Source organism: Myotis lucifugus, unplaced genomic scaffold (assembly GCF_000147115.1).
Source record: "Myotis lucifugus unplaced genomic scaffold, Myoluc2.0 scaffold_808, whole genome shotgun sequence".
Classification (NCBI taxonomy): Eukaryota; Metazoa; Chordata; class Mammalia; order Chiroptera; family Vespertilionidae; genus Myotis; species Myotis lucifugus.
Window position 1 is genome coordinate 112,452 of NW_005871856.1, and position 12,065 is coordinate 124,516.

Here is a 12,065-nt window from a genome sequence, read left to right on the forward strand (position 1 = left end):
CTTTTCTTCTCTTCCTCCTCTTCTGAATCCTCCCCCCCATCCACATCTTGTATCTCTACTCTAGTATTAATCACTGTATTGTAATTACTTTTCACATGTCTGTTTTACTTTAGACGAGGAGCTCTTTGGGGGTCAGAGACCAGTCTGTCACAGTGGTGTCCTGCGCTGGGCACGGTGCTTGGCACAGGGCAGGCCCTAAAGAAATGTTTGCATACTGAGTGGATGAGACAGAAACCCATGCAGAACAAGGAGCGGTGAACTTGTGTGTGAAGAATTTTCTTTGCTGGCTGCTTTATTATCTGAACCCAACAATCCTAAGCACGATTTTCCTTTCTGGAGATGAGGAAGCTAAGTGTCTCTCCCTGTATATACATCTAGTAGTACACACATACTAGCTGATCAAGAAATGTTTGATAGAATGCCAATAACAGAATTTACTGATGATTCTGCTTTATGAAAGGGATGAATTCTCAGGGTCCCATAACCCTTCTTTTAGGGGCCCCAAAGAAAGCAATACATGGTTCCATGCAGAAAAACAATGCTGACCTTTCCTCCTGAAACTGATGCATAGTTCTATCCCAATGGGACTAACAAAGATCTCAAAAAGCTGCCTGGTCCAACCCTGGGAGATGGGAGTGGATTGGGTCATGACGTCATAACAGAGGAGAGGGCAGACAAGACGGATGGGCCAGGGAGGCCAACTCTGTCCAGGCACCAATAAGTCTGGCTGGGCTGGTGATGTCAGGTTATTGTTTTTAAAAAATGTATTTTTATTGATTTTAGAAAGGAAGGGAGAGGGAGAAAGAAATAGAAACAATGACCAGAGAGAATCATTGATTGGCTGCCTCCTACAGGCTCCCTACTGGGGATTGATCCCCCAACCCGGGCATGTGCCCTGACCGGGAATCAAACTGTGACCTCCTGGTTCACAGGTGGACACTCAACCACTGAGAAACACTGGTTGGCCTTAGGTTACTTTTAAAGGAGAAGGCTTCTCTTCCAAACAGAAAGACAATACAGTACTTTCATTTTTTTGCCAGGTACCCTGAAGGATGAATATGGTGAAGGAAGGGTCAAGAGAAGGGAGAAGGAAGAGTGGCCAACGAAAGGACCGCTGGACCTGGGCTCAAAACGCATCCCCTCTAAGCTGTACTCTGTCCCCGACCTGAAAAGCCTCCAGGGAGAAGCTAAGCTTCTGCTTCTGCTGAGACAGCTGCAAAGATGATCATGGTTTGGGAACAGCTTACGTTTTAGCACACAGGACAACTGCTCAAGGGTTCTTGGGAAGACCTGGAAGAATTCTGTGCTGGGAAGCCCTTCCTCCCCAAACTCTCAGGCGTGAAAAGCCTTGGCGACAAGACCATCAGACACAACAGCCCTGTAGGTATAACACTGGGGCCTTAGCCCATTTATTTGCATAGCCAGAGGTTCCTGCCACAAGCAGCAGTCTCAGACTGTGGATAGCCACTTCCCTCTAGCCTGGGCTGGGCAGAAAGAGACAGACATGCAAATGCATATTTGAGATTCCTCTCTCTGAGGCCTGCAGGTCTGAAGAAACCACCTGCTCCTTTCCTGCAACCTCTGTAAGACTAGCTTTAGAAGTCTGCTCAACTTGCACTCACAGAATCTGCTACGAGTTAAGCACTGAGTAGTAAGTAAAACCCATTACATAGGTTGTTCCTTTCCACACAGACAAAGAAGAGTGTGATGCTACCCAGGAAATAGGCAGGCTTGGGACGAAGGTACGTGCTTCCTTCTTCCTGACCCATGGAAGAGACTGCTCCATGGCCTGACCTGGACCTTTTGTCACAGGGAGATTTGGGGGGCCTTCCAGGGAACGCCTTGGCCTTAGCTCTCTCCAGGGCTACAAGGATGCTGTTCCTGTAGGTACCATCAGATTTCAGCTTCAGAAAAGGACAAAAGGCTTACCCTTCCAGGAAAGAGAGCTAGGACTTACAGCATGCGAGCACTGACCAGGAACATTGCCAGGAACGGACCAGGGAAGCCAGGGGACGATCAGTAGGTGAAGCGCATCTTTTGAGAGTAGCCCAGTTTGTCCAGGTTGGGGTGGCAGGCCAGCTGCACCATTGGGGGAGGCCCACAGAGAAGCAGCAGCACGTCATCCCCTGGGGAAGGCAGGTGCTCCTGGATCATGTCCGCAGTCACAAAACCCTGGCTGTAGGTCCAATCTGCAGTGGAGAGGAGAGAACAGTCACTCCAGACCCATGCTGGCAAGGGGTGTAGAGCCTGAGGTGGGGAGGCCCAGAAAGGCTCTGGAGAAGGTGTCAAGTGAAACACAGCCTGCACTCAGCCTGCCTCAGCAGCACAGCCGTTCCTGCCGCCCACCCGGTGAGCAGGGACCTGAGGGAAAGGGCTGGGAGACCCCTGCGTCCCTGCACACAGACTGGGGGGGAGCTCAGAGTGTCAGGGAGGTTGGTTCCACCGAAACCAGAACCCAATAGGGGCAAGGCCCTGGTTCTGGGATATCCAGAATGGGGCGGGTACCTGCTGGGGGATGATCCAGAGTGAACCAGAGTTGAAAGCGACTGGGGTATTGGGCCTGCAGCTCCTCCAAGTCCTCCCGTAAGATTATGTCCTTTTCAGTCTGAAATGGAAAGGAGAGACAAAGTCTTTAGGAATCTTCTCAGGCCCACATAACATTTTGTAACCAGGAGAGAAAAAGAAAGCATGACTTTTAGGTTGGTTAGGATGAGGGGGAAGGAGAGGGGAACAGGCTTTATTTACACAGCATGAAGAAATAAAGATGGCATATCTAACCAAGGTAACTCAAAGAGCAAGTTTTTATGCTCAGGACGATATTCCCAAAATGTTTTCTTTTCTTTTTTCCTTGGGCCCAGGGAAGGAATTGGCTCAGGGCTTTGTCCTCTTATGGTAGCAGAGGGTCCTCTAGCTACAGGGGGATCTTGGGCACTGGTCTGTTTCTGCCCATGGGTGCCACATCTCTGAGCTGACCCACACAAATGAAAAGTCCCAGGACTGAGAAAAGCAAACCAACCTGGTTGGCAAAAAGCAAAGAGCACTGGGTTGGATCTGTGGGGTCTTTCAGGATGGCCCGGATCAGCTGAAGCATCGGGGTGATTCCTGCATAGACAGCCACAGGGAGACATGGTAGTCACAGCCTACCTATTCCAGCTCCTTAGCCAACCAACGCTTTCATCTGAATGCTTCCCATTCACCACTGCACCACCTTCACTCAGTGTCCAAGTCCTCTAACCTCCTGTGTATGCTCCAGCACCCACAGTTCTGGATAGACATGCCTCTTACCAAAAACTGGTATCTGGTAGGTGAACTGTCGTCATGCTCAGTTCAAGCCACTCTCATGTCGCTGTGGGCTCATATTGTTAAAGTCCTTCTAAGACTTCCTCCAAACGTCCCCTGTTGGCTAGGACTCAGATGTCACAGGTGCTGACTCAGTGGGACAGTCCTGAACTGGGCTTGCAGGTTCAGGGCAAGTGCTCTGGAACCAGGCAGAGCTGGATACTAATCCTTTACCTCTTAACCTCTCTGCAACTGCCTTTTCTCATAGACACAGACGTAAAGAGCCTACCATAGTGTCTACTATGTGGAAATGTCCAGTGCTAACTTTCTTCTTGACTGGCCTGTTTCTAGCGGTGTCCCTGTTCTCACCTAAAGGAGATCCATTCAGTGGGAGGTCTTAGGAGAGCACACATGAGTTATCGCTTATTCTATTGGTTAAAAAATTGCTATTGGTTTCCACCTGATCGTGATTTTGTTTTTCAGGTACTGGGGAGCCCTGGGCATTGCTGCGAGTCCCAATTACCAGCTTGATCATGATTCCAAAACCTTCCGAGGGTCCCCGGGAAGTTTTCATGGCAACACCAACAATGGTGGGAGAGAAGGGCCCCCAAGCAACACACACCTGTCCCGCCGGCGATCATGCCCAGTCTCTTTGCCACTCGGGGCTCTGGTGGAGACTTTTGGTTGGGCTGAATGCTAAAATTCCCTGAGAAGTCAAGAGAAGAAGGGATGGAAGAGTGAAGTCAACATAGGAAATGAAGAAAACAAATGCAGAACTAAAAACGTCGCAGGCCAGGTTAGCAGCTGCTATGAAATCTGACGCTGGAGCTGGGCGGACATCTGAGTTGAGCCAGCCCTGATAATACATAGGAGGGTCAATGGGGCCAGGATCACATGGCCTGTATTATTAACTACCAGTCAGTTTAGGCGACACAGTGAGTCAGCAGCTGCTTCGGGCAGAGGGTCACCCCTAGTGAGGGCAACTGGCCTGGGGACAGGTGTGAATCTACTTTTCCAAGTGCACAGAGCAGCCCCAGAGACTTGCTAATGCTGTTCCCCTGGGAAGGGCTAAAAGCTCTCTCTGGCTCCCTAAACAGCTCAGCCTGAGGGGCGAATCTGTAAGGCAGGGCTGCTTTACTTATCTCCACAGCTGTCATGGTTGGCGAATTCAAGTGGACAGGGAACTGATCCTGATCCCGGTGACAAGTGGGCTGAGCCCTCTGCCTCTCGATACTGTCAGAGCTATGTGTACAGGAAGGCAGCCCTGGCCCCTCTGCACGGCACGTGTGCCCAGAGGACTGGAGAGCTGGGAGAGGCTCGAGGAGCAGAGGGGCCCTTACCTTTCCCCATGTAAGTGAGCAACCCACTTGGCCCTCGAAATTCCACCACATCCCCAATCTCCAGGCTGTCCAGGTACTGAGACATCTTCCCTCCCTCAGGAAACTTGGGGTGCACACCTTTCAGGTAGACCTGATAAGACATAATGGAAAAGACTTTATTTGGGAGGACATTCAGAAAGCCAAGAGACATATGAAAACGTGCTCAAAGTCGCTAATCCGAGAGATGCAAATCAAAACGACAATGTGGTACCATCTCACACCTGTCAGAATGGCTATCATCAACAAATCAACAAATGACAAGTGCTGGCGAGGATGCAGAGAAAAAGGAACCTTCCTTCACTGCTGGTGGGAATGCAGACTGGTGCAGCCACTGTGGAGGACAGTATGGTGTTTCCTCAAAAAACTAAAAATGGAACTCGCATTTGACCCAGTGATCCCACTTCTAGGAATATATACCAAAAAACAGAAACACCAATCAGAAAGGATATATGCACCCCTATGTTTACAGAAGCACAATTTACAATAGCTAAGATTTGGAAACAGCCTAAGTGCCTATCAGCAGATGAGTGGATTAAAAAACTGCTACATCTACACAATGGAATACTACGCTGTGGTTAAAAAGAAGAATCCTTACCATTTGCAACAGCATGGATGGAACTAGAGAGCATTATGCTAAGTGAAATAAGCCAGTCAGAGAAAGATAAGTATCACATGATCTCACTCATTTGTGGAATATAATGACCAACGTAAACTGATGAACAAAAACAGATCCAGAGACAGAAAAGCATCGATCAGACCATCAAACCTCAGAGGGAAGGTAGGGGAGGGTGGGGGTAAGGGGGAGAGATCAACCAACGGTCTTGTATACATGCATATAAGCCTAATCAATGGACACAGACACCAGGGGGGTGAGGGCATGAGTGTGTGTGTGTGTGGGGGGGGGGGCAATGGGGGGATAAGGACACATATGTAATGCCTTAATCAATAAAGAAAAAAAAGACTTTATTTGGACTCTCACTGATTTCTGAGGCCCCGTTGACTGAGCCTCCCTAGGCTGGGGCCATATACGCACGTGCTTTCTTTTCCCCAGTCTACAAAGGACACACACCTCCTGCTATCTAACAAACTCAGAAGTTTCCTCAAATCCCAGAAAAAGTAGGGTGGAGAGCTCCTGGGGTTCCTTCCTACCCCCTTACCTTGATGACAAGATCCACATAGCCTTGGTCTTCATCACTGGTGACAGGAGTGTATGGCCTGATGACCAGGCTGCCATCGATCCGGGCTGAGAGGTAGACATGTTTGCCTGGGGGCCATGCAGAGAATGACATGAGGGTGGCTTGTGGATGTGCTGTGTTCCAGTTACCTTTCAAAATACCCAGGGAGGTTTGAGAGAACAAGGACGTCTTGCCCCAGTCAGCTACCAGGCAGGGAGGATTCACCCCTTTGAGCCCCCAGTTGGATCCCTCTTCAATACCCCAGTGGATAAACTCTTCTGTTACTACCAGGACCTTAGCAGCAGCAGCAGAGATGGGTATAAAATTAGTGGCTGCTCAGGGGGAGGTAGAGCAAATCCTGCGGGAAGGAGGGGGACTGTTGAGTGTTAAAGATGTCTGGGGCACAGAAGCCACACCCTAGAATGACCCACTGACAACCTGGAGGATCCAGCCAGGAGAGGAAGGGGAGAGTGCGGAGGGAGGGACTAGACGAAAGCTGCGTGTTTGGGGAGACTCGGGAAGGAGAATCGCGCTCTTAGGATGCTGGGAAAAGGAGCCCACACGTTCCTTACCCACAGGCAGCCCCAGAGTGTGCTGGGCGGTGGGCAGGGCAAATCGGAACCTCTTGGTGTTGTGGCTCACAGTCTGGAGGACGGATGACAGTGTCACCAGGACATCCCGACCACAGTGGATGCGGTGGCTTCACACAGGAGGGGAGCTCTGGTCCCGCCTCTACCCCGCCCCTTCCTCCGCGGCTCACCGTCTTATCCAGCAGCCGCAGCAGGTACTTCTCATTGGGGTCCAGGAGAGTGACCCGTGGGCGGCGGGACCTCCACACCAAGTAGGAGCCCAGAGCCAGGCCGAGCAGAGTCAGCAGCCCCGCCCCGAGGGAGGCCAGCAGCGCTGGGCTCTGTGGGGACAGGAGGCACTGTGACCGCCCCGCGAGAGGAGAGCCCGCGGCACAGGACGGACCGTCCCGCACGACCAGCGGCCCGAGCCCCAGCGCGGGAGCAGGCGCCGGCCGGAGGGGTCCCTGGGGCAGGGTCCTGGGACCCGACATCAGGGCGAGGGCGGCGGGGAGACCCCAGGCCCATAGCTGAGGGGCCAGAACCAGATGGAGTGGAGTCCCTGGGGCAGGGCCTGCAGGTCGGTCTCACCGGCTGGAACCCCATGACCGAGCACCGCGTCCTCCACCGCTGCGCCCGGCGGGCGTTCCCACGAGTCGCCGCGCGGTGGGCCAGAGGCGGGGCCTGGAGGGAGCTGGGCTGGAAGGGGCGGTGGGGGGCCTGGCACCGGGGAGGCGGAAAGGCGTGGGTCCAAAAAGGCGGGGCCTGGCAAAGAGGGGCAGGCCCGCGGGGAGGGAGGCGGAAGGGGCGGGACAGGAAGAGGTGAAGCCTCACTGGGAGCGGGCCGGAAGGAGGGCCCGGAAGGGGCGGAGCTGACAGCAGTAAGGGGCCGGAAGCCGGAAGCCGGAAGAGCGGGGTCTGGCGACAGAGGACCAGAAGGGACGGAGGGGTGGGGGTTGAGGCTGCAAAGAGCGGGGCCTGACAAAGCGCGAGGTAGTGTCGGAAAGGGCCTGTCTGAAGGTGCGTGGCCTGGCAAGAGGCGGGGATGGAAGCTGCGGTGTCGGGAGGGGCGGGGGGCGGGCCTGACCACAGTCTCGGCCCGGAAAGGGCGGGGCCTGTGAGCGGCGCCGGGGACGAAGGGATTGGCGTGAAAGGGGCGGGGCTGTACGGCAGGGGCGGAGGCGGAAGGGGCGGGACCTGACCCAGGGCGTGGGGACCGGAAAGGGCGGTGCGGAAAGGAGCGGGATACTCCCAGGACTCGCGGCTCCAGGCAGGGCAGGGGCTCCTTGGTGGAAAGAAGCGAGAGTGCAGATGAGAAGTAGGGCCGGTCACGGTGCCTCCTTCCCTCTCTCTGGCCCTTGGAAGCCGAAAGGAGATTGTCTTCTCTCTCCCCCTCGGACCGTGTCGTCTACCGGGGCCCACACAACTGGATGAGGTTGAGCACACACCTCTGCTCGCCGGGGGCAGGCTGGCTCACCCCTGCGGTTGGAGTGTGATTTTCAGTGGCGCTTCCTTTCCTTCTCACACGCACCCCAGTTTGGACAGTAACTTACACGGTCACCCCGCTCCGAGTGCACAGGCCTGGACCCGTTCCTAGCTTTATTTCCTGCCGGCCCTGTAGGCTGCATTCCCCAGGCCCATCCCTGCAGGATCCCCAGCGTGCCTCCAGCGCTCCTCTTCCTTGGGCTGAGTCCAGACCCTGATCTGTCTGATGACGAGCCAGGAGCCCTGAGAGGCCAGCACCAGCAGTCGTATGCAGCTCAGCTGCTCCACGGTGCCCTCTTCGTAAAACACCCTCTGGTCCAAGTTCCCCTGCACCAGCGGGCCCAGCACGGTGTAGCGCGCACAGCTTTCGGGATGCGCCAGGGGGTCGTAGCCCAGTTCTACTTGGCCCTGCTGCAGCCGGTACTGCCCTTGCTTGTCAGCGCCTGTCAGCACCTCTATGCGGACGACTCTCTGTGGCCTTTCCAAAACCACCACCAGGTAGTTGCCCCTTAAGGCATCAAGGGTGATGTAGCTCTCCGTGTTCAGAAAGTAGGCGTACTGGGGAATCACATCCGGCACCGGCCTCATGTCAGTGAGGACGTTGGCTACCGGGTTGTCCGGATCACCAAAGACCACTTCCTTCTCCACAGGAAAGCAGGTGTTCTCAGGCGCAGAATAATTGCCCGTCGGATAGAAGACGGAGGGACTGAAACGAATAGGAACATGTTGGGCCAAGAGAAGGCGGAATTCAGAGAGAAGCAAGTGAGTAGGCGTGCCCTTAGGGAAGAGGAGGAGGAAGGTGGTCAGGCGGGAGAGGTCGCTGCTGTGGAAGACTTTCCCGGAGAAGCTCAGGCTGGAGAACTCCAGGGTCACCCAGGGTCGTTCTTTCCAGGCTGCCAGTGCCCAATAGATGGTAGAAACAAATTTGGGGGTGCAGTCAACGTGATCTTCTACCATCAGAAAGTATTCAGAGAGGCTGGCAGCGAAGTTCATAAGGAGGGCATAGTCGACTTTCTGCCTGGAATAAACAGCTTCACAGGGTGAGGAGTCATTAGTGTTGCCCAGATCTCCTGGGACAAGAGAGCCACTGAGATGACCGTGGATCACAAGCAGCTTCTGGGCCTCAAGATGAGGTTGGAAGAGGCCTGATATGTTGGCGACCATTTGGCTGAGCCATGCAGGCTCAGGATCTGACAGGTGGACCAGCACCACGATACAGTCCAGCTCAGACTCTGAGGAGGCTTGGAACAGAGACTGCAGGGTGTGCAAGAGGGTGCTCCCATGAGGACGCTGCGCTGAGGAGATCCCCACCGTCAGTAGTTCTGGGGGTGGGAGGCATAGGGCACCATTAGCACTCGAGGTGGTGACAAGACCCTCCGCCCCTCTCTCCTTAATGCCAACCCCTGGGGACAAAGTCACATTTCCTTTCCCTTGGAGAGTGTGGTTAGATAAGAGATTAATCTTTGGTCAGATTGTGAAGTGGTTTTATTTGATCACTACTTTGCAAGGTCGTTGGAGGACTAGGCTCTCTGATGGGGAGGCTGCCCTGTACCAAAGGGAAATCTGCTGGCGTGGCATATGAGCCGGGACCTCAGACCTGGAAGGCAGGGTCGGCAGGGACAGAGAAACCGGAGGGCTCTCGTAGTACAGTGCCCAGTGAGCTGGCACCCATCACATTCATCTCCCTCTGGGTCCTTCCCCTCCCTCTTCCCTCAGTCTGACCTCTCTCCCACGTACTCACTCTTCTCCTGGGGAAGGGCTCCAGCCAGGACTTTGTAGCTGGTGAGCTGGAGCACAGGGGAGCTTCTCTGCATCTCCTTGAAGGTCTCCAAGTGGTTCTCGCTTTCAGAGCTGATTTGCTCCTGGTCCAGCTGCTGCAGTATTTTCTTCTTTTCCTCCTGCTAAGGATGGATACGCGTCAGCCCTGAGCTTCACCCCAGCTCCTCTGGAGACAAATGAGGGCAAATCTCCCTTCTAGGACAGACCAAGTAAGCCCCAGGATCCAGTCACCAGGGAGCTCGAGGATCGGGGCTCAGTGAAGCACTGTCCCCACCTCATCATGAGAACACCCGTGGTGCTGGAAGGGGGGGTGGGCCTTGGAGTGGGGGAAGTGGGGCTCTCCAGTTCTGTGTGGAATGCCTGTGGGAAGGCCCCAGGCTTCTGCAGAGTAAGAACCTGCCTGCCCCACCTTGCCCAGGTCTAATTTCTCCACCATTACCGGCTGGCAGAGCCCCTGGCTCTGCTTGGACTGTGCTGGGTGTGGGACAGCTGCTGAAGACCGAGCTGTCTTGTCCTGAAGGAACGACACCTGGTGCCTCAGTTCTAAAGGCCTTTCTTCACTCAGTTCTGGCCGCACACTCCCCACAGCCACCTCCCCCTCTGCTCTAGCCGGTCTGAGGCCCGTGGGGAGAAGGTGGACCCCAGAACCTGAGATGACCTTCTCCACTGCAGACGCTGTGCACGTGGGAGGAGTCATCTTAGGGCTGGAGTCTGTCCCTGAAGGGAGGATGGGGAGGAGAGTGGCAGCAGGGCCGCCTAGAAGGTCTGGGCAAGGCTCTCTCCACGCGTAGAATGCCCTCTTCCTCCCTCACCCTATGCAAATCCTGGCCATATTCCAGGCTGGGTTAATACCTTTTTTTTGACACGTTCCTGAATCTTCAAGTGCCCTCTTCTTAGAACTTCTATGGTGATGCTTGCGTGTTTATATAACTGGACATATTTCCTCCCTGCCGAAGTGTTGGCAAGTAATCCCTCTCAATTTCTGGAACTTACCAAAGACATGCTGTACTCAAGGCGCTTGTTCCTCTTGTCCTGGAGGAAGAAGCTCAGGGAGATGAGGGACACAGCCAGGAGGGAGTATTTCCACAGCGTCATGGTGCTGGGCCTGGCACTCGGCAGGAAGTGAGCAGGAGTTGGATCCTGAGTGAGAGAAGCCAGGCATGTTCTCCTGTTGCCTGCAGCCTCTCCTCCCTTCCCCCACCCTTCCTCCTGGACACCTCTGCCAATTTACTTCCTAAATCTTTTCCACCCACTTCGCCCCCCCCCCCCGCCCCCCATGTAGCCATCTAAGGAGAGACAAAGGTCATGGAGTTTGGTTCTGTTCAGCTGCTGCCTTCTTCAGCTCCTGTCTGGGTTTCCAGGTAGAACTGGAGCACATTGGTTTAGCCACTTGGAGTAGAGGCCCCACCAGAGGGGATGTGTTGCCAGAAATCAAGGGTTAGGTGTTAGCTCCCTAAACTCAAACTTGAGTTAAAGTCTCCACTGGGGGTTATTTCAGACAGATTACGAGGTTTTGAATCAAGTCAGAAGGATCAAGGGAAACTCTTGCGTGTCTCCCCGACCCTGGACTGGTAGGAAGGATGGAAACCGAGAAGTGGCTGGATATTTCTAATCCTGTGGAAGTCTTGACCAGGTTTGCAGAGCCACAGCGATGGGAGGCTTTGTGTCTAACAGAAAATGTGGCTTGATAAACCAGCAGAGAGCAGGGATTTCTCTGAAATCACAGAGAAAAAAACTTCACCAATGCAGTCTTCACCTTCAGTGCTGCAGGGTGGGAGCCCAGAGTGGCTCCTCTGAGGCAGCAGAAACTAGTCACCATCCCAGGAGACCCTCCCTGACAACCATTGTTCACCCTGAATGGGGACTGCTCACATCAAGCACCTGTTTCTGGATATGGTGGGAATAAGGGTTTAAAGCCAGCTTTCCAGAAGCTGAAAATTAACTGTCAGCTTGAATCAAATCGACAAGGGTGGATATTGAGTGATCGCTTCCCTATTAGAGGGCCCCATATGGCTCCTGGAGGAACCATCCATGTTACAGGATATCCAGTTATAGGGCATGTGCCCTGACTGGGAATCGAACTGGTGACCTCCTTAAATGTCTGGGTGTTTCCCTCTCCCCAGCTTACAGTTACCCAAGTACATATCTGTAAGGCGCTGTGGTGGTGGTGGTAGGGTGTCTGGGGAATCTTACAGGATTTGTGTCTCAGGGACCTTCCTTCTAGGGACCTGCCCACCTCTTCCATCAGTGCACATGGACCTGAAAAGTGGCTGAGATCCAGAACCAGGCAAGGGATTGACTTATTGGGGTGACTGTCCTCAACCTCCTGCCCCTCCATTTTTGCCTTTTGTGGTTGTTGTCTCCCTACCTACTTTACCCACAGTGATGATGTTCTGTTATCC

At 54.0% G+C, this 12,065-nt stretch overlaps 2 protein-coding genes across 2 annotated transcripts; both read right to left on the reverse strand.

Moving 5' to 3' along the window:
• Positions 1-1,381: 1,381 nt before the first annotated feature.
• On the reverse strand, positions 1,382-7,167 carry LOC102438985 (NADH-cytochrome b5 reductase 1). The gene is made up of 9 exons (XM_014448336.2): positions 6,991-7,167; positions 6,594-6,743; positions 6,406-6,478; positions 5,816-5,922; positions 4,620-4,749; positions 3,902-3,985; positions 3,017-3,102; positions 2,506-2,605; positions 1,382-2,189 (listed from the first exon to the last, which is right to left on the reverse strand). Exons 1-9 carry the CDS (start codon positions 7,003-7,005, stop codon positions 2,017-2,019), a joined length of 918 nt encoding a protein of 305 aa, XP_014303822.1. The 5' UTR covers positions 7,006-7,167; the 3' UTR covers positions 1,382-2,016.
• Positions 7,168-7,998: 831 nt separating this feature from the next.
• LOC102441281 (alpha-1,3-mannosyl-glycoprotein 4-beta-N-acetylglucosaminyltransferase-like protein MGAT4E) lies at positions 7,999-10,758 on the reverse strand. The gene is made up of 3 exons (XM_006106341.1): positions 10,657-10,758; positions 9,626-9,782; positions 7,999-9,206 (listed from the first exon to the last, which is right to left on the reverse strand). Exons 1-3 carry the CDS (start codon positions 10,756-10,758, stop codon positions 7,999-8,001), a joined length of 1,467 nt encoding a protein of 488 aa, XP_006106403.1.
• Positions 10,759-12,065: the final 1,307 nt, after the last annotated feature.

Bases quoted from the DNA above. Each gene is read 5' to 3' on its own strand.
- LOC102441281 (XM_006106341.1), bottom strand. From the start codon at position 10,758: ATGACGCTGTGGAAATACTCCCTCCTGGCTGTGTCCCTCATCTCCCTG. The intron at 9,783-10,656 runs GTAAGTTCCAGA...CATCCTTAGCAG, and splicing joins TTGAGTACAGCATGTCTTTG to GAGGAAAAGAAGAAAATACT. The intron at 9,207-9,625 runs GTGAGTACGTGG...TCCCACCCCCAG, and splicing joins AGCCCTTCCCCAGGAGAAGA to AACTACTGACGGTGGGGATC.
- LOC102438985 (XM_014448336.2), bottom strand. The intron at 3,103-3,901 runs GTGTGTGTTGCT...CTGTCTATGCAG, and splicing joins CATGATCGCCGGCGGGACAG to GAATCACCCCGATGCTTCAG. The intron at 2,190-2,505 runs GTACCCGCCCCA...TCTCCACTGCAG, and splicing joins TCTGGATCATCCCCCAGCAG to ATTGGACCTACAGCCAGGGT.